We start from the raw sequence: 26,938 nt of genomic DNA, 5'->3' as shown, positions 1-26,938 counted from the left end.
CTTTATTTTAGAAACGTTCTCATTACATACTGTGTTATGAGAATGTCTGGGAGGCTTGAAACTACAAAATTCTATCAAAATGCTGGCAGCATATGTCACTGCATTAAGGTTTCTCATTCAAAGAACACATGCATTCAACACAAGCTACATGACAATAATGAGTGGACTAGATAAGAAACCTACTTTGCTCTTTGGAGTTAGTATAAGAGGATTTGCAGTGACATTCATGGTCCTCAGCTCATATAAAATATGAGGTTATTTGTATCAATTGTTACACTGTTTTAAGGGAGTCATTCTAAAAACATGAATGCAGAAAAAAATGAACTTTTTTTAGTTTTTAATAATAGTCTTCCTATGCAGTGCTTTGTGACTGAGAAATGGAGATAGCTGATGTTAGTGGTTTTGTTTTCCTATTTTAGGCAATAGATTGTAGGTGCATTCTGCCGTTTAGAAGCCCCTTTCTGTGTATCACATTTCCAGTTATGTTATTAGCTTTGGGTATCATGCTAGCATCCTAGTTAGAGCAGCCAGGACCAGTTCATCACTGTGTGGGTATAACCCAAACTGTGTATTCTACACCCTCTATGTCATTTCCCAGGAACTGTTAACAATAGACCATTTGCAGCAGCTGTCCAGAGCACACCTGACACACAGGGGTCATGTCTGCTAATGGGACATCAAGGATTCCAAAAATATCTCACAACTCACAATCACCCATTGTGGAACTCCTCGCCCTAGGGGAGGTACTGGGCATTCCCACTCAAACCTGAGTGTACATAACCTTGGGGTCTTGGGACTTCATGGCCCACTCATCGGATCCAGAGAAGCACCAGAACCTCGACCGGACTGCAACCACCACTCTAGACCAGACTGCGGTCACCACCCTCGACCAGACTGCCACCAGCACTCTCATCAACAGATCTTCCTTTCCTTTTACTTTGGACTCAGGGGGGCCACATGGGACTCAGCACGGAGGCCAATGAACACCATTCTGTTTGTGCCCCAGCGTGCTGGGTTCTACATCTGGGTTTTGTGGGTTAAAACCAATTGTTTGTCAGCATAGTTGTATTTATTGTATTATTTTAATTAAGTTGTGATTCTGATTTATAATCTCTTTTGATTTCTCCTGCCGGTTTACCTTTAAACCAGCACAGTTAGTATTACTGAAGTGATAGTCCTGAGTTTGATCTGAGAATGATGCATGCCAAGGCCTCGTCAAAATCACAGTGGGTGAGCTTAAAATATGCACCCCTTGTGAACCTAAGTTGTCCTGTAGAAACACAACAGACATGGAACAGAATTAAGAACAACTCCTAAAAATAGTGACTGCTAAGAGGAATAGTTTTTTTAGCTGCAGCCATTTTTTGAATAATTTTCTAGAGAAGCCTGGGCTTACAATGTCAGCAGGACTCTACACTGTGTTATCTTGAAAATTCTGGTTTGGACTGCCAGGATGCAACACCATTCGTCACCAGTATTATTGGTAGATTTGTCACTATACATTAGTCTTTTTCTAGATTCTGAAAAAAATCTCTCATCCAATTGCACCCTAACTTACACAACTATTTCTACTTCTGTGCTTGTGTACAAATGATCTCCTCCCTTTTACTTACTTTTTTATTGTTTCACTTTTCTGTTTGCCTAGATAAATCTTCATGAAAATTGAATGATATCACAACTTTTATTTGCTTCTAGTTTGCTGAAAAGTTTCCTGCAGTGACTAGCATTTTCTTTCTATGTCTGAATATGTTCACTCATTTCTGTTTTAAGTACTTGGTGAATTGTTTCTATGGAGTGTTCAAAACAATATCAAAACAGGCTTCAAACAATGTTTTGATGTCATATTTCATTCAAGACTTAATGTGTCAAAATGCCTATAACTTTACTTAAATAATATTACTTCTTCACCTTTTAAGGGTCAGCAAATTATACCGAAAGTTATTCCTATCTTAGTGTCTGAAGTAAGTGAGCAAAAAGTTTAGATAGCAGTTAGAGACAAAATGGCTAAGAGGAGGTGAAAAGAAATTTCTAAATAGATTATGGGGAGGAAGCAACACTATTGTAACTGAGAAGCAGCAAAGAAGAAAACAGGTTCTTGAACAGCATCAAACTTTAGATAGGAAATCTTAAAAACTCTAATCCTGTTCTGGAAAATGTCACATACTTGTGCAAATCAGAGCTAACATGAAACTAGCATCTCGACCAGCAATAATAATTCAGGAAGATCTAACATCAAAGTCACTAGAAGTAAAACTCTCTACTTTCTCCTTTCCTCATCCAGCAATCTCAAAGTGGCAGAGGGAGAAGGATAAGGTGGTATTAGTGATGGGAAAAAGAGATTCTATGTCAGGTGCTTACAGGGAAATCCTATTGACGTGTCTGTCCTCATGTGCAGCCATGCATCCTCTGAGGATTCCTTTATGACAGCTATTGCCATAAGGCAAGATAAAGTCTTTTACCCACTGCAGTAGCACTAAAGGGAATTACAAGTACTCAATAATAAGGCCTGTTAGTTTCAGTAATAACAGACAGTTTTGACATGTTCTTAGCTTGGGGTTTCAAATACACTGAAATTCAGTCCTGATGGGAGGTAGAAATAATAATTTTTACAGGTTGTAGGACCCTCCTACTTGTAAATGAAGCTCTCCTTTCTTTTTTAGTACTCTTTTTTGTTCTATATTAGCTTCATAGGAACAAATATAACTGTTGATTTTTGTCAGTTTCCATATAACTTCATATGCTGAGGATAGTAGGGGTGTGGCTAATTACAAGTAATGATTACTCATTTTCTTTTAAAGTTTTTCAAAGTATTCTGTATATTTAAAAAAGCTAATAAAGTTTCCTGTTATTTTTTTATTTAGAGTATAAATGATGAGTAAACAATTGAGACTACTTGTTTTCATAAATTTGTCTACTAGATTTATTTGGAGGCAATAGCTACATAGAAACATAGAAATCAGTGGATTTCATTTTTATTTTTGGATGTATCACATAGAGCAGCGTGTTATAATAGGACAATAGCTCTGACCTTTGCTTTGTGGCTGATAGCACTAAATACACACAGTCAATTTAAAGCAAATGGACATTAAAGTTGCAAATGTCCGAGTCTCTTTCAGCAGTGGTCAATGAAACTTACTCCTTTTAACATCATGAGAAAAAGGGTAGTTCTCAAGTCAACCATACCACGTGCTTCAAGAACTCAACAAAAACTGACAGTTCTTAAGTTGCTCCCTTACATTTTTGTGTCTTGAAATGTCTTACATAAAACCAGAATGACATATCTCTACAGCAAAGATGGAATGACTTTAAAAAAAAAAATCCAAAAGCATAAACTTCTAAAAAGTTTGTGTTTTGTGCATATTTCTTTCATATAAAATTAAACTCTATCAAAACTAGTCTAATATAGATTTCAGAGACACTGAGTGGCGAGATTGAAACCTCAAGTGAAAAAGGAAAAAAGATTATGTGGCGGATGGCATTTTAAATGCATGAGTGACAAAATATGTTAGAAAAAAAAAACAGAATTATTGCATATAAAAGAAATGCAATGCATGGTCCTAATGAGAAAAGTCCAGGAGTCTAGTGTTACAATCAAGTCTGACTTGATTGAAATAATAATAATTTTTCCTTTCTGTATAAATAATTCTGTTAATGGTCCAACTTCAAGTTTTTAAAATATTTTTGGACAGAAATCAGTTGGTATAATCATCACAACTGTCTTTACCAAATCAGGAATAATAGTAGTATTGTGAACGTGTTATCACTTGAATAAAAATTAGTGCATCATTTTAATTAGTCTACTATTACCAAGATGGAAAAAGGAAATGTGTGCTCATTAATCCACATCTGATCAATTCTTCAGATGTTTTTCCCTACCTGTCGTTTCTTTTCATGTAGGCCAAACAACTTTAGTTTTCATTGTTTAATCTCATGGCAATTTCACTAAGCTGAGACAAGAGGAGAATTAGCTTTCAAAGGAACGGATAAGACCAAATGTATAAAATTAATTTTCAGCTCATAACTAGCTTGCTTGCCTAGAGAAAAATGTGCAAAAACATTTAAAAAAGGTTGGAAGACCACAGAGATTATAACTTTAGATAAATTAAACTGAATTTCTGAATGAAGATATAATGTATGTCCTACTGCAAAAGGGGACTAACTATTCTATTTTACACATTTGTCTTAGTTAAAAAATGCAAATACTGTGTTGCAGGAGGAGCACTTTTTTGTAGTTATTGCACCTGAACAAAAATTAAATTAATTGTTACCATAGTACCTGAAGATATACACATATTTTCCAAAGTAGAAAGCATTTCAAAATCACTTTTTTGCATCACGCAGTATAGATTGTTTGAATCCACAGGTGGAGGCAACTAATTCTGAGTTTAAAAATTGTCTGCTGTATCCAGAATTTTGCAATCTCAATTCTGAAATTTAGTTTGCAAATGCTGCCTATTTCCTTTATCATTGACTTTTTTTAACAGCATTACACTATAGGTATGTAAATAGGATATTTTTAGGAGGGGATTCTCACAGTTTATGGCTCATAAGACTTCTATAAACTGATAAACTGATGTCTGATAACTTTATTATTAGGAAATAAATAGTTTTCACTTGTGGTTATTGTAGAGAGAACAGGATTGTGTGAGCAACTTATCCTGCATTTCTGTGGGCCTTGCCTTGACATGACCAGGAACAGACAGTGCAAAAAATGCACAGTCATCATGGCTTCAGGCTCTGAGGCTGAAACAAAGAAGGATCTGTGACAAAATTAAGGAGGAGTCCCAAGAGGTAAACTATGTCCTCACCTCGCGTGGACAGCTACACTAATCCAATTAGAAATGTGTTAGTAGGGTATGTTTAGACTGTGGACTCCTAGAACGCTTCCATCAACACTGTCTCCACATAATCGTAAACATACACTGGTCAGATGATGTGACCAATACATCTGTTCTAGAACAGGCAGCAGTTACGAGTATTGAGACCATGTTACTGAGAACGCAGCTGCGTTGGGCAGGACATGTCTCCAGGATGAAGGACCACCGCCTCCCTAAGATTGTGCTCTATGGTGAACTTACCACTGGCTACCGCAAAGAGGAGCCCCGAAGAGGAGATACAAGGACTCCCTGAAACAATATCTCAGCTTTGACCATATTGATCTTCATCACTGGTCTCCTCTGGCCTCCAATCAGGAGGCCTGGAGACACACTATCCATAACGCTGCTGCTTCTTTTGAGAACACACGCAGGATCACTCTCGAGGAGAAAAGACAACACAGAAAGAACCGTGTCTTGCCGATACCATCCAAGGAGTCTTTCTGCTGTGCCTTTTGCAACCAGACTTGTCTATCATGCATTGACCTCTTTAGTCATCAGCGCACTTGTAGCAAATGTGGGTAGAATCCTTCCCAAATCTTCGTTCACAAAGCCTAGCCATGATGATGATGATTAATAAATTGTTCATTAAATAAGATTACACTTTTTAGATTTTGTATTCAATCTACTGTTTAAAAAGAATTTAAACTCAAATCTGTCCACATTTAAAGGAAATTAAAGGATGCTACCTTTTTTCCTGAAGTGAGCTTGATTATTGAAACCACACAAATAAACATGAATGCTTTTATACATTTTATTTTTATGTTTTTTAAGACTTTTTTTTCCAACAAAAAGATACTTTGAAAAACAGTCTGCATTGACTTTGTCAGAAATTTCTCATAAAACATTTGTTTGAAGTTTCAGTAAGGCATTTTTTTAAGGAAAAGTATGATTAAAGTGTTTTCTGCCAAGGTTACCATATTCCTGATGATCAAAAAACAAGAGGATGCCACAATGTACAGAGGGGGTGAGTGGAGGTGAAAAAGGGGATGCAAAGCAGCGTGGCTGCTTGTGAGTAAGCGATGGAAAACTCAAGACATCTGGGACTGGGGACAATGCCTTAGCCATGCATGAGCAGACACAGGAATGGTGGTGAGTGAGAGAGGAGAATGGGCTGCTGAAGCTGTGGCATCCAAGCTCAGCTCTGCATCTGCTAATTGCAAACCCTGACATTTCTGTACTCGTATGCTTTCCAGTTCTCTCTGTGTATGGCTGGAGGAGATGTAATGCTCAGAGAATGCAGGCTGAACAGGTTTGGCTTGTAAAACCCAAAATCTTAGGCAAAATTCAAGTAGAAGAAAGTCTTCAGTAAGAAAATGTCAGCATACAAAATCTCAACATATAATAGCCTAAATTCCAGATTAAGTGTAATGCAGGTTTTGACCCTCGAAGAAGAAAAAGAATTTTATATGTTAGGGTATATTGCAAAATCCCTTGTGAAATCTTCAATTATTTTCAAAAAGGATCTCTCAGTCCTTGTCTGCTCATCCGTAGAGGAGAGCTTGGCTTGGTGGTATAGTTAACAATGTGGGACACTGCCTTTGCTTCAAGGCATAGCTGCGCAGTGCTCAGCAATGCTCTGTCCCATAGAAGGAGATTGATGTTTTGATGGATTTAGCAGCTGAGAGCTGTTTACAGAGTGTGTTTACAGAACTGTTTACAGAGTTTACATAAAACTTTGATTTTTCTTTATAAATTATGAAATGATTGATGCTTATCTTAAAGCTATAACACTTCTATCTTTAGCAAATTCCTGGCATCTTAGGTTTTGGCATAGAAGGAATCTTCCAGATTTCAGTTTGCTGATAAAGTTTAAAGTCGTGAACAAAAAGTAATGTTAAAAAACCCAAAAATTCCTTACACAAAATGTTTAAAAGCAGAGGAGCTCTTTACGCTGGTCTTTGTAGTGAAACAGCTCGTCTCTCTTTCTAAGTGAAACTTAGTTTGTACTTATTAACACTCAGATATTATGGCAAGAGGTTTATTAGAAATACTTAAAGCAGATGGAGGTAAAATGAAACAGTTTCTCTTCCAAAATCTAGTATCATTTTTTCTATGATAGTTCTGGATGTCTATTACTCTACAAGTAAGTACAGGAGTAAAGGCTTACGAAACTATGTTCTTCTGCCTGTTTGAACCAAACACACATACAGTTTGTGTGATACTCCTGTAAAGTAAACATCTTAGATGAAGTAGATACAAAGAATAAAACTGAGGAGTGTCAGAAAGTCAGCTGGAAAATGATCAGACTGAGAAAATAAACTGCTCCATGATGTTAAACTTTAAATGCTAAAACCTGCTTTAACTTATCCTCTCTCCACAGATGCTGGAAAAGTGTAACGCTTTGGGAATACACGAAAGAGAGACGTCTTCTGAAGGTTGTTCCGCCTGATGTTACATCCTATGTCTGCTGAGCACTGCTGGCTTGGCAACTTCTCCTATAGGGTGAAATCTAGTCAGCAGGAATGACCTGTGGAAGGTCCATGAGTATCTTAAGCCTCTTTCAAAGTCTTCAGTGAAACTTAATGATGCATAGGGCAGTTGCTCCTCCTGTGCTTCCAGAAAGGGTATGGCAATTCAGAGGTGGCAAGGAAGGTGTAGGTCTGTGTCAAAGCCACGGGCACAGATGGGATTCTCGAGGCTGACGGCTGTGCATTTGAAATCAGGACTTTCATATGTCTCTAGCAAAACTTTTTCCCAGCCCATCCCTCATGTAGAAACCATCATACTAGACCAGGATAAAGGTCTTCTGTCACTCTTCATGGCTTGTGACAAATGATTAGAAAAAGAGTATGGAAAGCAATGAATATTTCTCCTTTGGCTCCAGTGTCTGGTTGATGGTGGTTCTGAGACTTCCCACTCCGGAGGCTACAGACACAGCACCATGTTTAATACATGGACATTTCTTCAATGAATTTACTTAATAATTTTTGAACTCTTCATATTTTCCTCCTGTAACAATGAATTCCAAAGAACAGTTATACGTATGTGGAAAGAGGTTCCACATAAGAGCTTTTGCTGATTCTACAATGGCTGTACAATAAACTCTGATAAAAAATGAGGAATAAGTGTTGCCTATTCATTTTTTCGGCAAGACATCTAACTTTCTACATGCTTTGTATATGATCCATTCCTCATAGTTTATCTAAACTAAAGGCCAGAGAATATGCAATTTTTGTCAAATAGAAATTCCCCATAGACCTGATTTGATCTGTCCTGTTAGTCTACACTGTTTCTAGATACTGTTCTGGATGCTACATGGTTTTGAGAGGGAGATGACTAGAGCTATAACCACTATTCAAGATTCAGACCCAACAAAGATTGAAATTATCACATAACAAAATAATTTGCTTGTTTTTTTAAAAATTTCCAACTAATCCAAAACATCTTCCATGAGTTTTTGACTACTTCTGAATAGCAAGCCGATATTGTCAATAGAACCATCCATAATGACAATAAGGCCTCTTTCCTGAATGTTATAGTTTTTTCAAGCTTAACACTATCTATGTGTGATTGTGACTGGTTTTACCTTCGTGAACATTACTTGCATTTATTAATACTGGGTCTTGTCTGCCATTTTTATCACCTAGTTATTCACAACTCTATCATCCTTCTGAATCTCTTTGTAGTCAGTTCTAACTGTGTACTCTCAACCTGCTGTTGTTACCTCCGTATTTCCCCTTTTCCACATTATTTATTAGTAGTTTGAATAGTATTCTACGCATCACAGATGGTTCAAAAGCTCTGTGAGAAATCTCCATTGTAAAATACTTATTTTTTGCATCTTTGATTTCCTATTTTTCCTTATCTCCTCCTTATAGCATTGTGTTACAAATCTATGAGACACCTTGTAATGATTTCATCTCTTTAAGAACCTTTTTTAAGGTATCTTATGAAAGTTTATTGGAAACCCAGGATTCATCCCAACAAATCTTAAAACAAGATGTCATAAAACTTACACAGATTTTGATTCAAGACTTTGTTCAGTGAAATCTGTGTTAAATCCTCCCCAGGATGTCACTTATCAATGTACATAGGTTTGTTTCTACCATCTTGTTGAGTACAGAAATGTTTCTGCTCTAGAGTCCTTTCTCTTATCTTATGCAATCTAGTCCACTTCAAATAATTGTTTATTTATGGAAAGAAGTAATCTGATAGTTCTAAATGAGCTCGTTTAGAGTTTGGGAATAAATATTATTTTATTTCTGATTGTTTTGGAGTTTTTTTGGTTGTTTGTTAATTTGTGGGTTATTTTCTTCTGTGTTTCTGTTCATTTCAATGTCTTGTTTGGTAATTATTCTACGGATACTTCAGTGTAAGACATTTTATCAAAGTTCTGCCTTGTAGATAAGGATAAGAAATTAAGATCTCCTTAAGCCCTTCTACAGTCAAACCTAGTACGAAAAAATAATGTAGCTTTTCTGACCTAAACTTCCATGAATTGGTATGAATCATCCTACAGCCTCAGAGTATCACACCACAAAGATAATTATAGAATATTTGGCTTTAAAATTAAACTTTTGAAGTACAGATACATTGAGAATACATTGCAAATCAACAAAAAATGTGGAATTAAATACACCCTTTTTGCTTGTTATTTGCTTGTGAGATATGATTTTAGGTTAGAGAATTTGCAGAGCTCCTGTGATATTCTGGAAGTATGGCTAAGGCATAAGATCTCTTTTGCATTCCTATCACAGTTTCAAGGATATCCAGGCAATGCTGTTCAGAAATACAGGGTAGCTTTAGCGTATGATTTGCAGAAGATTCCACTCTACCTCTTGCATAATAAATACTTGTGACACTAAATTCCTTCTGCCTCTCTTTGTTTCCTTCTGCCAACACATCTGTTGATGCTCTGCTTCTTAGAAGTTAGCTTATCAAGAGTATTATCTCATATTTAAATAAACTGCATGCCAGCTCCATGGAAGAAAGGTAAACAATCAACTCCTTATGGTATCACAAATATTTGACTCTTATAACTGCCTTGAGAGTACCAAATATTACCATTTCTTTTGAAAGAGAAATTACATACAATCTGATAAAGAGTATTAATACTAATGTTATCCTTGACCCACATAACAACCCTTCATATAACAACCCTTCAACCTTTATATTAGAAATGAATTAGAGAAATTCTTTATTCTTAGAGGGAGCAACAAAGACAGTCCAGATCCACTATATGCTACCTTTCCCATCACACTGTTCTTTGGATATCAGCTTTGCTTTTTACTCAATTACAACATTATCATCTGTTTCTAATGGCTCTGAACTATCTTTGACTTTCACCTAACAGAAACAACGCTAGTCCATTGGGACTTATTCTCTCATATTCACTTGTGTCTCTGGCAGATGCTTAAATAGAACTCCAGAACTCAATGTCTCCTATATTCACCTGATTAACTTCACATGAGAAAAAAAAGAGCCAATCAAGAAAAAACAAGGTAGGAAAGAGCATGATGTGTATGGTTACACAACAGATGTCTGGTATGACCCATCAATCCATGTTTTCTAATCTTGCTTGTTATTACTACACAGCTTTTCTCTGCAATGTGAATGGTGGGGTTTTTTTCTTTGCTTCTTTCATTGAATTTTAAGTGAAAGAGTGGGTCAGTGCAGGTGTTATTCTACAAAAGAATGTAATTTGAAGAAGATATGTCTAACTTTCACAGCTGTAGCAATTTTTCCTTCAAATAATTCAAACGATAACTTACCTTTGTGGAACTGTTGGTTTTTTTTTTTTTTTGTGATTAAAGTTATGACATATTTTAGGTCATTGGCTTTCAGTTCTGGGCATTTTAAATAATGCCCCTGTTTTGATACATAGCTTTTTTATAATTCTGAAATTATAATATGTCATCTACTTATATGACTCAGACATACATTTTCATACGTAGTTATTCTTGCTGCTACTCAGAGCATTATGAGAAGATAATTTTAATACTCAGTATTTTGCTAGCAGCACAGCCAGATCTTCCTTTTTCCTAAGTATTTACCAACAATATGTTTTTGACAGTTGTTGCAGCATCATTATTCATAGCCAGAGACATTAAAAAAAAAATCACTAGCACAGAGGAATGTGTTTTTATGTGATTTATAAAAATCAGTGGAATTATTCTGAAGAAAAAATTACCAAAATGGTGAAATTTAGGATTGCTTAATAGGAAAAAAAGTCTACTGTTGTATTTTTCCTTCTGTTTTCCCAGAAAGAAAAATATTTTCTGTATTGAATGAAAATCAGCAGTCACTTGTCAGTCTTATACAAAATTTCCATACCACAGTCATCCTTTTCTCCTTTAAAAGTCCAACACACTGCATTTCTCATTCTACTACCTTGATCCAGTTCGCTATTAGCACTTGTATCCCAGAGGAGTTTTTAACCTACACTCCTACTTTGGCCTTCTTGTGCAAATTCCACTTGCTATATGCTGCACTTTCTATAATTTAGCCTGATTTATACTACCATGGGCAAAAAGCCCTAATGTTTTTGTTTAAGATAAAGAATAAGCCTCAACGATTAAAGACTTAAAATATTCTCAATATCCCCTTGGTGATGGCATAATGCGCATCATCTTTGTTTATTTTCTGGTTTGTTTTGTTTTTTTTAATCTGAAGTGTATCAGCAAATGATAGTTACTTCATTGATGCTACCTTGTCCACTTCTTTTTTTAATGACATCATTCACACAGAGGGGGAGATGAAGGGAAGCAATTATTATTAAACTGTATGCAATGCTGCTACCTCCTGCTATCTTATGATGGTTCCTGACCTACTGCAGGCTGTCTGGAACATGTAGAGAGAAAAGCAATATGGGCCACAAGTGGAAACGAAATGGAGATAGTTTAACTATTTTGAAGCAAAATACTTAACATAGCCTCTGTCCTCTGCCATTCATGTTAGTCACATGGTTTCAGTAAAGTCTTTGAAATTAGCTGTTCTCTAAGTGACATCCGTTTAGGGATTAGTTAGTCATGTAAGGATCAGTGTTTAAGTATGGGCTTGTTCCCTCTTCAACCCATCTGTCATTTTTCTGAGATAATACATTAATTTCCATAGCAACAGCCTGTAATGTTACCAATAGGATTATTATGACTTTGCTGCAGGATCAAGCAAAGGAAGCCGGACTGGTCTGGAATAAAGTGTTATCCAAGCACACGAAGTCTGAATAATAGGAAAGCTGTTATAAAAGCCATAGTTAAGCCTCCTTTGCTATCTGTCACATTAAAATAAACAGGAAAAATAAGTTAAATGCGTTATGAACCTTCACCATTTGTAAATGTTAGTTATGTCCACTTGATTGGACTTATTCCAGGTTCATTAGAGTCCAAGAGATGCACAATCCTGGCCTAAATCCATTGCTGCTTTTTAAATAATTAAAAAATACAATCTGGATTCCCAACATTAACACATTGTGCAACATCTTAAATACCATTAATTTTTATAGCATAATAGAAAAATAAAAGCAAATAATTCATTCCAATGCTATATGATATGAAACATGTACTAACAGTATTTTTCAACTTGCTAATATTTCAACAGAATTAGAATTTCAAAGTAACAGAGTCTGTGACAGATTTTACACACATTTGAGGCATTCCAGTTTAAAACTGAAACACTCTGGAGAAGACTTTGGGGAAGGTCTGTTCTTACTGTACTCTGCACCATGTTTTTCACAACCATTTTTTAGATGGAGAATATGGGCCAAAACTGTGAATAATGATAAAAAAAAAAAAGTAAAATTAATTAGAAAACTTCCAATTATCACATTATTTAATTTGTAACTCTTATATAATATCGAAGAATTCTATCTCCTACCATTTCAACAGTTCTGTATGTCAGCATGCCATTTAGAGAGAAAAACAATCATCATATTAGACTGATAAAGGTAAATTTAATAACTGTGGCAGTGACAGTATGTAGTTATATGAGTTATAATATTAAAATTACACATGGAGAAAAAAATTATTATGAAGCTAAACTGCTGCTATATTTTGTTAAACTAATGTTCTAAGGCATATTAAAACACACTGCTGGAAAAATTACCTACTGAAACCTAGAAATCACTCTACATTCTGCACTTCAGTAAGGTACTGTGGGTTAGGTGACCCAGATTTGCATGGAAAAATGAGCTGTTGGGACCCTCTTAGAATTCAAGATGATCTTCTAGAAGTCTAAAGTGAAAAAAAGCAGAAATGCTTTTTACCAATAGGATTTGGATGAAATACTTTAGTCTAGTAAATTGCGTATACTGGCTTAATTGTTGAGTTCCCAAAGGATTTAGTGCTGCCATCCTGACTTATTTATTCAAGTCAACCCATTAGTGTCAGGGTATTTAGTGAATTTACAATCATTCTGGGTATTACTGGGTTTGACTCCAAAATAAACAAGTTTCACAAATAGACTTCAGATTACATAAATAACAAGTGGGTTCTTTTGTTTTGGTTTGATTTTTGCTTTTTTTTTATCACAGTTGCAGAGGGATTATTTATATGTATCTTTATAGGACAAAATCTAGTTTTTAATGTATAAGTAATCACATTTTACTCTACACCGGATTTTTGTCAGGTAGTATGCAAGAACTTCATCAACACAGTTACTCTTTCCATAAGAATATCTGAATAATATATATAATAGTTTATGAACACTCAAGAACACATTAACCTGTCTACAATGGATGACTGATGTAGTGGATGAGGCAAGAGCATTGGATGTTGTTTACCTTGACTTTAGTAAGGTTTTTGGCATTGTCTTATGATGCTTATAGACAAAGAAGTAAGGTCTAGGTAAGTAGAAAGGGAGAGGGATTTTGAGCAGTGTGAACTGCTGGGCTCAGAGGGCTGTGATCAGTGACAGTGTGTTCCCCTGGAGGCTAATCTCTAGTGCAGTGCCCCTGAGGCCAACAACTGTCCATGCTGTCCAACATCTTCATTAACAACCTAAATGATGGGACACAGCATACCACAACAGGAGTGCATATGATACAAAACTGAGAGAAGTGGCTAATAGACCAGATGGATATTCTGAAATTCAGAGGGACCTTGATAGGAGAAATGGACTCCCAAAGCAATGTCAAGTCCTTCATCTAGGAAGGAATAACATAGGCACCAGTAAGCACTGGGGACAACCAGCTGGAAATCATCTTGGCAGAGAGAGACCTGGGGCCTCTACTAGAAAACAAGTTGATCACTAGGGAGCCATGCATACTCATGGCAAAGAACACCAACTACATGCTGGTCATGGAAGAGTGTTGTCAGCAGGCCAAAGGAGGTGTTCCTTCCCCTCAGCTCAGCCCTGGTGATACACATCTGGAATACTGGGTCTCGGCTCCCCAGTGCAAGAGAGATATGGATTTATTGGCGCAAGTCCAACAAATGATGAAGTGAATGGACAATCTGTCGTATGAGGAGAGGCAGAGAGAGAGCTGAGACTATCCAGCCTGCAGAAGAGAAGGCTCAGGAGGATACTGTCAGTATGTATAAACACACTATGTGAGGAATAAAGAAAATGGAGACTTCTCAGTGACAGAAGAAAAGGCAATGCACACAAACTGAAAGATGGGAAATTACATTTATACATAAGAAAAATCTTTTTGCTATGAGAGTGATTACTTGAACAGGTTGCCCAGAGTTTTCATCATGGTAGATTGTCAAAACTGGACTAGACATGGCCCTTGGTAACTTGCTTTAGATGGTTCTGCTTCAAGCAGGGAGCACTTGGACTTGAAAACCTTTAGAGGTGCTTTCCAGTCTTAGCAATTCTGATTTTGTGATAGGTAAAATAGATGTTTATTCAAAACCCCATATAATTGTTATTGAATGGTAAGTATTTAAATTTATAAACATAAACTATACTCTTTGAGATTCAGCTGAGCAGTTGATGGACATGTAGAATCTATCATACATCTTTTTTTGCATGTTTTTCCAAAGAGGGTCAATATTGCTGTATTGGAAATTGATGCTGGTTTTCTGCTCAACTGTTTGGACATAGTAATAGAATTGCTAAAATTGAATCTAAAAAGTTTTTTTATTTTGCTATGTTTAGAAGTTTGCTGCATATCATTGATGTAAGTAGTTTATTTCTGCTATACTTCTAAATTTCTTTCTGAAGCTCTCACCTTTCATATATGCTAAATACCAACTGAAATCTTTGTGTGCCCAGGCTATAATTGAGGAGGCATAAATCTCTAGGAAGAGATAAGTGGGTGAAGGCACCAAGTTGTAAGGTCTCATTAAATAGGAAACTAATTTTATGTTATCCACATGACAATTATTAGAGTGGCTGCAGTTTATCCATCCTTTGAAGTACTTTTCATGATTATTGTATTCAGTTTATCATTTTTATCATTTTCACCTGTAGTAAAAGAGATGTCTAAATTCCTGTTTCTGGTAGAATCAATTAACAATCTTCTAATTTTTCTCTTTAAAAACAAGCACTTTCTTTTTTTCTTCTAGAAAACAATTTACCACTTAATTTTATACCTAAAATTAGTATAAATAATTGGTACTCACAAGTGAGTACTCTCTAAGTTGACTACTATGCATATTCACTAATGAGGAAGAGTAGAGCTACTACTATTGTTCTTGATTTTCATGAGTAGCAGCAGCTTCCTGAGATGCAGAGACCAAAACTGTATGCCAAACTCAAAATATGGGCACATTAAGATTGTATACACTGGCAAAATGATGTCTTCTGTCCTGTCCCCAAAGCCCGCTGTGATGAAGACCAACATTTTGTTGGCAAAACTGTTAGAAACTGAAAGACTATGTCTCTTCTAAAGCTGTATATATCAATAATACCCCCAAATCAGGGGATTTCATGAAATTGGGCACCTGCACCAACTTTCTTATATTTCCTGTAACAGTACTGCTATGCAATGGGGATCAGGAAGTTAAAAGAATCATCCAAAACTGGAAGATCATCAGCTTACTTGTACTGAGTATTGTTGTATTTCCTGCATCTTACTGTGTTACCTGAGCTTCTGTTAGAATAGGGTTTCACTTGAATCACAACCCTGACTGCTCTTCAATTTTAAATACACTTTTAAGAGGGAAGATCTTCCATGCAAACAATACCTGCATCCTTATGACATGTTGAATTTCATAGCCATATGGGCATTGCCTTGAAATAATTGGTGATGGGATATGTAGTCTGTCAAAAAACAAAATCAAAACCAACCAATCAAACAAAATAAGTTTTATTGTTAATTAAACTTTTCTGTAGTATTTAGGCAGGTTAAACTCTCAGATTGACAAGACTGACAGAATTAAGATCAAATTCTTGGTCCTAGATATACCAAGTTTTCCATTTTTACCCTTAAATATTTATGTTTCACAGGGAATCAAGTTTCTTGAATTACTCTTCCTTAAATTCAGATTCAGTATCTGCTCTACCAGTCTAGTCTTGAACATGCACACTACAGCAAAAAGTGTGAGACTTGAATATCTTTATTAACTTACAGTCTGGTCAGATTCTCTTTGTTAATTTCCTGATTGTTGCCTATATAATATATATAATATAATACAATACCAGTAGCTAGTGGACTAATATCAACATATATTTTTTCCAAAGAAATTTGCATTATTTATAACGTTCTGGTTCATAACTAGCTATGGATAGTAACTGGCAACACCTTATTCTTTGAAAAAACTCTGCATTTTTTTTTTAATTTGTTCCACACCTCCAGATCCTTTTGTAGATGTGTCTGATTGCCCCTGGTGTCCTGCTCCCCACTGAGATCTGTTATCCTTCCACTTCAGTTTCTAAGATCAAAATACCAAAGATCTATAGTTTCTTGAAAAGCTTGACTTCTATATACAGGTTTCTCTGTGAAACCTCAACTTCCTCCTCTCTTAAAAAGATTTGATGTCACTCTCCCACCTGTTAATTTCATTCTAGAGGTAAGAGATTTTTTCACTTTGTCAGTCCTCTATTCTGCAGCAAACAAGAATTCAGAGAAATAGTAAGTCCATCAGGACAACTTTGCTATTGATGTCATGGCCTATTCTGACATAGTCCATTGCCTAATTCTTGTTAAACAATTACTGTCTTTGGGAATTAAGGTCTTTTATATTAAAATAAAAGCATTTATCTGATAATGTATGAACAAAGATTTAATGCTGCAGTTTGCAAACGAAATCACAGAGTTGTTTAGTGTGAAGGTGAGTGGGAAGAAAGGAAAGACAAAAGTCTTTCCAGTGAGAATCACCTGATTCATTTTTTAGGTATCAGCATCAGAGGGAAGATATCTCAGATCCCTATTTGTTGATTGCTGTAATTACTTTGTTCCTGCAGTCTCAAGCACTTCCACCCCTCCTGTCGAATTCAAGTTTCTTATGGAAGGGTACTATAAGTACTCTTCCATATACAATTTGAAATATCTAGAATTTCTCTATTGGGTACACTTTCCTCAGTGGGATAATGTTTGGTGGTGGCCAAAGCACATTCACATTGGATCTGCTACATGTTAACCCCACCACACAAACATGCTTAATCATTAGTAAGTGGACAGTTCATTTCTAATAACCATGCAACAGTGAGCAAGTTTTGCAATGGCATGAAATCCACAGTCAAGCTATTGCCGTTGCCACTGAAACCGTTGCTAAACAGTAGAATATCACTGATCTTTTCCTCTTACTCCATACACCATTCTTGAACATAGTACATGTCAAAACCTTCATAGCTGTCAGAGCTCTACTTCGCATCCTGCCATTTGGTGCAACTACTCCCTTGGCTCATATGCGTGTTTCCTCAGCACCTGCAGCAGATAACCCCACAGCTGCAAGCCACAGCAGCTCAGAGAAGGGTATTGTGATCACCAGTCAAAATACCACTGCCACAATTCCCCTGTTTTTCATATGACCATCTGGGAGTTATGGCTTTAACAGCTGTGGCAGTCATTCCCAGAAGAGTTGTCTGCTCCTAGAAACCCTGATGTGTTGCCATCTGAAGATAAAGATGCCAGTGTGCCCCTGATGAGAAATCAGTACCAGATTCTCTCCAGTACTTCGGCTGAAGTTGTAGCTCACTTCTGCTGGTATAGCAACTAAGAAAAAAAATGGCAATCAGTATTGATGGCGTTTGTTTATAAGGCTTTCTGTTTTCTTAATACGTTTTCACCTGGTTGCTCAGTTAAGAAAATAATAGATTTGAGAGCAGCTCTGTTCATATCTTGTGCATAGACCAACCAAACGCTCTTCCTAGGCCACCAGAAAATATCAATGCAGGAAATATTTTGCTGAAGTTTATGTAATCCTTGAAACATTGGCTCAAGGTTCTTTGAAACTGCAGAAATTGAAAGAAGGAAACTGTAAGACTGCTACCAGCAACCGACCAACAAAAACCTCTCTCAAACTACTGGCAATTAAAACTGCACATCTCCATTTTGACTTAATGTGTATTTTCAAGGATTCGTGTCTCTAACACTCTTACTCTTTTCTGGTAACTGCTCTGGAAAAAGTATGAAGGATATTTGTGACTAGTGGATTTACTGACATTTATCTGACACAATAATTAGTTGCCCATTTCAAATTATATTCAGTAAGAAAAAGTTTGAGCTTCTTGCTGGAATGATAATTATTATTATTATTATTTTGAATATAACAAAGAGAGAGAAGATGGTATTTTTGATGTGTCAGTGTCTGTGAACCGAATAAGATAAAAGCTGAGTAATGTCAGCATACAGTAGATCTTTTCCACAAAAGCAATGCTGCACACTTGGCTTACTGAAATGGATTTAACATCCTGCACACCAAACATCAGCTCACCCTTCATGTCCTTCTGTAAGAGAATAATGTTGTGCTTCAGCATGCAGATAATTTCTCTTTGTGCTAATCATAGAATTAATGAGATTTACAGACCAATTTCTTTATGCTTCTTTATTGTATTCATTCGTGTCATATAACCATTTTTTCATTAGACAAGAAGGTGACCTGTTTACGAACACTGAAAAAATATTGTGTATTATTATCAATATCTTTGTTTATGTTTAAACATTTGAATAAAAAGAAAAAAAGGCAAGTTTTCAGAAGTCCTTTGCACAGTTGATTTCTATGGAAATTAATTGGATGGTAATCACTAAATACGTTGGAACTGAATTTATTTTTATTTAGAATCTTCCCTGTACATTTCCACTTCAAAGTTTTGAATCACCTTATATATATTTTGTTAGGTAACGTCACAGATGACATAAGCACTGCTAATAAAATAAGATAATTCTACTAATACACTTTATAATTAAAAGCATACAAATTATTAACATCCACGACATAAATGTTATTTTTATCACCATAGATGAATGTTTTTCTACAAGAATACCTAGGAGATGTATTTGTATCTGTAAAACTGAGGTGAATAATGATTCCTAAAAGAGATTATGTTCTCTCAGAAATTTGAGTATAGTCAATCCATGTCAAATGATTTTGTTATACTAAAAATATGTATATATTCCTGCAATGTATACTTATTATTTTTAGAAATATAAAACAGACACAAAATAAAACATGTTCCAGTAAAATAGTATGTCTATTGTTTGACCCTTTTTTTTCTTGATTGTGTTTCTTTTATTTAGTTGGGAAAACTTTGTGCAAACTGGAGCATTTCTTTAAAATCCAGACGAGATTTTGGTATTTTGGGCAAATCTGGTACATTTTGGTGCACCATGTTGACAGTGGTAAATATTACTGATTATATTAAATATATTAGTCCAACTTACTAAACGTAGAGGGAAAAATATGGCAGTCCCTGTGCGACATATCTACATCCAGCTTGTAGACTACTCCAGCAGTACTGTCAGCTCAGGCAATGTATAAAAGGATTTGAAGAGGCAACTGGTGTTTCTCTCAGAAACATTGTCTCACCTGTTTTTTTTTCTTCAGTGGAAAATACATACATAACAAGCCTGCCAAATAAATAGCAACTTCTCAACTCCTTCTGTAGATTCCTTTTCCCTATGAATAGTTTTTATACTGGATGACATAACAGAATAGAGAGTCCTATATAGTTGAATAAGTGTTAAGCTAAAAAACATCTTAAGAAGCTCAAATTCAGGGCTTAAGGCTGTAGCAAAAAAAAGCACAAATGGATTCAGAAAAATGAATTTGTATTTCTTAGGAAAAGCATTCTTAATCCTTCCACTACACTTTAAACCCATGCCTTAAGAATTGACCAAGTACCTTAACAAATAACCTAAAGCATACTTTACTTCTGTATGCAGAAAAATCCTACATTGAGACAACAGCCACCATAACTGCAAAAATATTCTTCTTTCTTCTATGACTCTACAATTACAGGATATGTTGAACTAAGAAATAAATTTCCATCCACCTGTCTCTCTGTTACTTTGTAATCATGATATTCAAGAATTTGATTTTTAATTATATTTTTAAACCAATAATTAAATTTTATGTTGGCATTTGGTATCCTATTATGCTAAGACTACATAAAATATTTTCTAGATATTTATATAAAACTGGAGAAATGCATCCTGAAATGCTGATTTGAAATAAGTGTGTTTGTTCTTTGTTTATAATTTGTGCAAGATGTCCTTTGGCTTTGGTAACCTTTTCAGTGCTTTTATGCCAGCTAATACTAAGTGCATTTATAGGATAGGATCAGTCATATGCCCTTACAAGAAATGCAAATGTTATTTGGAACTGATAACTCCTAAGTGCTGCACAAAAATACACATGGATACAGCTGCATTTTAAGCATTAAGAGCTACTAATGGCTTAATCTAGTAAACGAAGTACAAGAAGACTACACTAAGTAGGATGAAGAGAGTTGCCCGGCATACATCTTCAAGGAAGAGGATCAAAAGAGGTTGTTTTTGTTTTCAAGTCCTTCTGTATTTATTGTGCTCTGTGTAAATCATTAACACACTAAAACATTTGTTCCACTAGGAGAATGCTATTAGTACAGGCTGCTGTTAACACCTTCTGCAAGTAAATGCATGGTATTACATTCTGTATAGAGATTTTTGTCATCTGTCTGGACCTACTTTCTACTGAAATGACCAATGTAAGCTGAAATGAAAGGATCATTTGTGGCTTTGCTTGGAATTAGATCAGACTCTAAAAGAGGCAGATAAATATTCCATAATATTCTATTTATTCTTCTTTATGCGTCTTCCTGTGCTACAAGACTATGGGAAACCTGTAAGATTTTTCTTGTGTTAGCAGTGGATTCATTTTAATATTTAATATCTTCTGTGAAATAACCATAAAGCTACACATTTTGTATATACAATACATATGGTAGAAGTCACAAAAGGGAGAAAAAAGAGGGAAGGCAAAGGGGAAGGAGGAAAAGGGGGAAAAAAAAAGAAAAGGGAATCGATTACTGCAATGAGATCTTCAAGTCTTCTCATATATTCACAGTGGGCCAGCACGTGTCAGTGGACAGATGTGTAGGAGCTTGGTGACTACCCAGCAAAAAACAGTGCCTTTACTTCTGAGCTTCTAGCGCCTGGTAGAATCAATGCAGCCACACTGGCAGATCTCCTGCTCAACATGCAAACTCCCGGGTTTCCAACTGCAGGATGTATGAAGGGATATTCCTTGAGCTAAAACAGCTGGGAGGAATGTCCTATTAGTAGTAGCTACAGACTTTGGACTTCTCAAGTTTGGAGAAAAGGAGGGTGAGGGGCCACCTCACTGTTCTGTACAGTTTCCCGAAGTTAAGAAGGAGGTACTGATCTCTTCTCCCTGGTATCTAGTGACAGGACACATGGGAATGGTTCAAAGCTGTGCCAGAAGAGGTTTAGACTGGACATTAGGAAGCATTTCTTTACTGAGAGGGCCTTCAAACACTGGAACAGGCTTCCTAGAAAGGTGATCAATGAGCTGTGACTGTTGATGTTTAAAGAAAAATTTGGATACTGCCCTAAACACTATGCTTTAACTTTGGTCAACCTGGAAGTGGTCAGGCAGTTGGACTAGGTGATCATTGCCAGTCCCTTCCAACTGAAATAGTCTATTCAATTTGCATTCCAATTAAATGTATTCTAGAAATACTTTTCACTTTGGCAGAAATCATGCTGACTCTACTGTGTCTTTATATACAGTATTTTCTTTATGGGATTCTCAGTCTGTGGTAACTGATTCAAAAGACTGCATTTCCTGAAACAACTAAAGGAAACAACTGCATTTCCTGAAACAACTAATATTCCACAGTTTCTTTTCTGGCATTGCTCTGCCCCAACCGCCATTTTATCATGAACACTGAAAACTTTCTCCACGCCAGGATGTGGAGATGAATGAATCAATTTGAAAAATGCAGTCCATGCCTGCATGAAAGTGTTGCCTTGCGTGATATTCAAAATACAGCAAGAATAAAATTGCAAGCAAACCTGCCATGTGTATGTGGTAATTGACTTGCATAGGTAGCAGACTTGAGGCTTCTCAGGTGTCAGACAAACTGCACCCACCTCTGGCATATATTAGGTGGTTCTTTTTACCCTGCTAGGGACATGTAACAACACATAATTATTTCAGGCCACCATAAAAACTTGGAAATGTTGAGCAACTTCACATTGTTACCATTAAAAGCTTAAAGTCTCCCAGTCTCTCTTCCAACCTGGTAATAATGTGTGCAAGTTTCGAGCTGGCTTCCCGCCAAGTCCCCGAAACTCGACAACAAGGACCCGCCTCCCAGAGAGGGAAAAGAAAAAAAAAACCAAGCAGCCAAAGCTATAGCAAATATATATAAATATATATATATATATATATTACATATGAGACAGATACACAAAAGGAGAATACCACACACAGAAGGGGGGGGGGGGGGGGGAAGGGGAAGGGAGAAGGACAAAAAGGGGCAAGGACCGAACAAGCCAACCAGCCGACCGAAGGCAAACTAGCAAAAATCTCACCACTTCCCTTCGAACAGGCAGGATGGCTAGACACGGCCCAAGGCTCTCCCCTCACGCGTGGCAGATAACGGTAGTCACTGCAGGCCTCAGCTCCAGATAAACCAGACCAAAACAGGGACCCGCCGTTCTCGAACCTCGCCGGAGAGGAAGAGAGCGAGATGCCTCCCGCTGGCCTTATTTATACCTCAAGTTACGTAAAGGAATAGCATGGAATACTTCCGTGATCACTTTTCTAGTTCCTTCCTGGTTACAAGTTGGTCTCCAGGAAGGCCTAGAGTGAAACCACCACATTCTCCACCCCTTATTCCATACTATTCCTCTACGCAACACCTATGTCTCACGTTCGTCTACATCCCGCGCATATATATACACATTTGCATATATATATATATAGTTCTTGTTGGTCTCTCGGCACAGTTGTCTCGTCGTTGGAAAATCAATACCGATGTCAGTTCAGTCCAGATCTTTGGTCTCCTCAGTCACCATTACAGTTCTGATTTATGGCTGTTTCATCACTGGACTGTCTCATCACCGGATACCAGCAACAGCTTAGTTCAGGTCTCTCTCTCATCTGGTGACTGGCTTCCTGTAAAAACACAACTTAGGACATACAATTAGTTTTTCCCCAAGGCTAAGTTTCCTTGAGGCACACACTGGATGACTCCATCCTTCCTCATTACCCACCACGTATGTCCTGGCCCTTGAGCAAAGACAATCCCACGAATGGGTTTGTCTTGGCCTGAGGCAGGGGTAACCCAAACAGCTTTCCCTAGCATTCCCCTCAAATGGATTGCTGGAACTTTATCTCCATCAACAATGTGAAGGGATTCTGCCTGTGCAGGGCCAGCTCAATTGACAGAACCCCTGGTGTTAACTAGCCAGGTAGCCTTGGCTAAGTTCTTGTCCCAGTTTTTATAAGTCCCCTCACCTAATAACTTTAGAGTGGTCTTCAATAATCCGTTATATCTCTCAACCTTCCCAGCAGCTGGTGCATGATATGGAATGTGGTATACCCATTCGATACCATGTTCCCTCGCCCAAGTGGTGACTAATCCATTTTTGAAATGAGTCCCGTTGTCCGACTCAATACGTTCTGGGGTCCCGTGTCACCACAGGACTTGCTTTTCAAGGCCCAGAATGGTATTCCGGGCCGTTGCGTGGGGCACTGAAAAAGTCTCTAACCATCCCGTTGTTGCTTCCACCATGGTAAGTACATAGCACTTACCTTGGCGGGTCTGTGGCAGTTTGATATAATCAACCTGCCATGCCTCTCCATACTTATACTTATCCCATCGTCCACCATACCACAGGGGTTTCAGTCTTTTCGCCTGCTTAATAGCGGCACAAGTCTCACAATCATGGATAACTTCAGAAATGATATCCATGGTTAAATCCACCCCTCGGTCTCGTGCCCATCTGTGGGTGGCATCTCGGCCTTGATGACCGCAAGCATCATGGGCCCATCGAGCCAGAAACAGCTCTCCCTTCTGCTGCCAGTCTAGGTCTACTTGTGACACCCCTATCTGTGCAGCTCGGTCCGCTTCTCTGTTGTTATTATGTTCTTCATTAGCTCGCTTCTTGGGCATGTGGGCATCTACATGGTGGACTCTCACATTCAGACTCTTCGCTCTGGCAGCGATGTCCTGCCACAAGTCAGCAGCCCAGATGGGTTTTCCTCCACGCCTCCAGTTCATCTTCTTCCATCGCTCTAACCATCCCCATAGAGCATTGGCTATCATCCACGAGTCTGTGTAGAGGTAGAGTCTCGGCCAACCTTCTCGTTCAGCAATGTCCAGGGCCAATTGGACGGCTTTGAGTTCCGCAAATTGACTCGACTCGCCTTGACCCTCAGCGGCTTCTGCCACTCGTCGGGTGGGATTCCAAACGGCCGCTTTCCACTTCCGGTTCCTTCCTACAATTCGGCAAGAACCATCAGTGAAAAGGGCATAACGCCTTTCTTCATCTGGCAGCTGATCAAATGGCGGAGCTTCCTCGGCTCGGTTCACTGGCTCTTCTTCTTCTTCTGCCAGACTGAAGTTCCCACCTTCAGGCCAATTGGTTATGATTTCCAAGATGCCGGGGCGATTCGAGTTCCCGATTCGGACACGTTGTGTAATCAAAGCCATCCACTTGCTCCACGTGGCATCGGTGGCATGATGCGCAGGGGGCACCTTCCCTTTGAACATCCAGCTCAAGACGGGTAATCGGGGTGCCAGGAAGAGCTGTGCTTCGGTACCAATTACCTCTGAAGCTGCTCGTATACCTTCATACGCCGCTAAGATTTCCTTTTCCACAGGGGTGTAATTGGCCTCAGAACCTCTGTAGCTTCGGCTCCAGAAACCCAGTGGTCGCCCTCGCGTCTCGCCAGGCACCTTTTGCCAGAGGCTCCAGGAGGGACCTTTATCTCCAGCTGCAGAGTAGAGCACATTCTTTACATCTGGTCCCATTCTAACTGGTCCAAGAGCCACGGCATGTGCAATTTCTTGCTTGATCTGCCTGAAAGCTTGTTGTTGCTCAGGACCCCACTGGAAATTGTTCTTTTTACGGGTCACAAAGTAAAGAGGGCTCACAATCTGACTGTATTCTGGGATATGCATCCTCCAGAAGCCTATGGCTCCCAGAAAAGCTTGGGTTTCTTTCTTGTTTGTGGGGGGAGCCATTGCTACAATCTTGTTGATTATGTCTGTTGGTATCTGGCGTCGTCCATCTTGCCATTTCACCCCTAGGAATTGGATCTCTCGGGCAGGTCCCTTGACTTTGCTCTTCTTGATAGCGAAACCGGCCTCGAGGAGAATCTGGATGATCGTCTGTCCTTTTTTGAAAACTTCTTCTGCTGTATCCCCCCATACAATGATGTCATCGATGTACTGGATGTGTTCGGGAGCCTTACCCTTCTCTAGTGTGACCTGGATCAGTCCATGACAGATGGTTGGACTGTGTTTCCACCCCTGGGGCAGTCGATTCCAGGTGTATTGAACGCCCCTCCAGGTGAAAGCAAACTGTGGCCTGCACTCTGCCGCTAAAGGAATGGAGAAAAACGCGTTGGCTATGTCGATGGTGGCGTACCACTTTGCTGTCTTGGACTCCAACTCATATTGGAGCTCCAACATATCTGGCACGGCAGCACTCAACGGTGGCGTAACTTCATTTAAGCCACGATAGTCCACAGTCAGTCTCCACTCTCCATCGGATTTACGCACAGGCCAGATGGGGCTGTTGAAGGGTGAATGGGTTCTGCTGACCACCCCTTGGCTCTCCAACTTTCGGATCATTTTGTGGATAGGGATCACAGCATCTCGGTTTGTCCGATACTGTCGTCTGTGTACAGTTGTTGTGGCTATTGGCACTTCTTGATCTTTAACTCGTAGTAATCCTACAATGGAAGGGTCTTCTGAAAGGCCAGGAAGGGCAGACAATTGCTTGGACCCCTCTTCAATCACCGTGGCTACACCAAAAGCCCACCGGTACCCTCTCGGGTCCTTGAAGTATCCTCTTCTTAGGTAGTCCATACCAAGGATGCAAGGGGCTTCTGGCCCCGTCACAATGGGACGCTTTTCCCATTGGTCTCCCGTCAAGCTCATGTCCGCCTCTACTACTGACAATTCTTGAGACCCTCCTGTCACTCCAGAAATAGTAACAGTCTCGGTACTCTTATACTCCGAAGGCATTACAGTACACTGGGCTCCAGTATCTATCAAGGCCTGGTATCTCTGAGGATCCGATGTGCCAGGCCATCGGACCCACACAGCCCAGTAAACCCGGTTATCTTCTTGGTCCCTCTCCTTCTCCTGGCAGAAGGCAGGGCCCCTCTACTGGTCTTGATCAGAGCATTCGTCGTCAGAGTTTGACTTTGACTTCTTAGACTTTTTGCCATTGTCGAAGTGGACCTCCATCTTCTCGTGTTTCGGCGATCGCAGTTTCTCTTCTAAGAAATCTCCATCTACTACATAGACAACTTTCTTGTCAGTCTTCTTTCGCTTCAGCTCCCTCACTCTAGCTTCAAGCTTAGAAGTGGGTTCACCATCCCACTTCTTCATGTTTTCTCCTTTACTACGAAGGTATGCCCATAGTTGGTTACGTGACCAACGCTTAGAGTTCTCTTTCCTTCGACGTGTGAATGACAGGGATCGTGAGCGAGATCGAGACCAGGATCGAGGTCTAGGCCGAGGTCGTCTTTGTCGGTCCCGCCGTGATCTTC

The 26,938-nt window shown here is 38.4% G+C and overlaps 1 protein-coding gene across 1 annotated transcript in view; it reads right to left on the bottom strand.

Moving 5' to 3' along the window:
• The window catches only part of LOC127476451 (uncharacterized), an 83,763-nt gene extending 57,215 nt beyond the window's left edge, over positions 1–26,548 (bottom strand). The window contains exon 1 of the mRNA XM_051799383.1: positions 22,741–26,548. Within this exon, the coding sequence (XP_051655343.1) occupies positions 23,847–26,408 (2,562 nt within the window). The 5' untranslated portion in view covers positions 26,409–26,548 and the 3' untranslated portion in view covers positions 22,741–23,846. The remainder of the gene's footprint in view (positions 1–22,740) is intronic.
• Between the last annotated feature and the right edge of the window lie 390 nt (positions 26,549–26,938).

Source organism: Manacus candei, unplaced genomic scaffold (genome assembly GCF_025592945.1).
Source record: "Manacus candei isolate 608988 ecotype Guabito, Panama unplaced genomic scaffold, ASM2559294v1 h1tg000049l, whole genome shotgun sequence".
Classification (NCBI taxonomy): Eukaryota; Metazoa; Chordata; class Aves; order Passeriformes; family Pipridae; genus Manacus; species Manacus candei.
The sequence above is the reverse complement of the archived record's forward strand: the minus strand, read 5'-3'. Positions and strand labels throughout refer to the sequence as shown.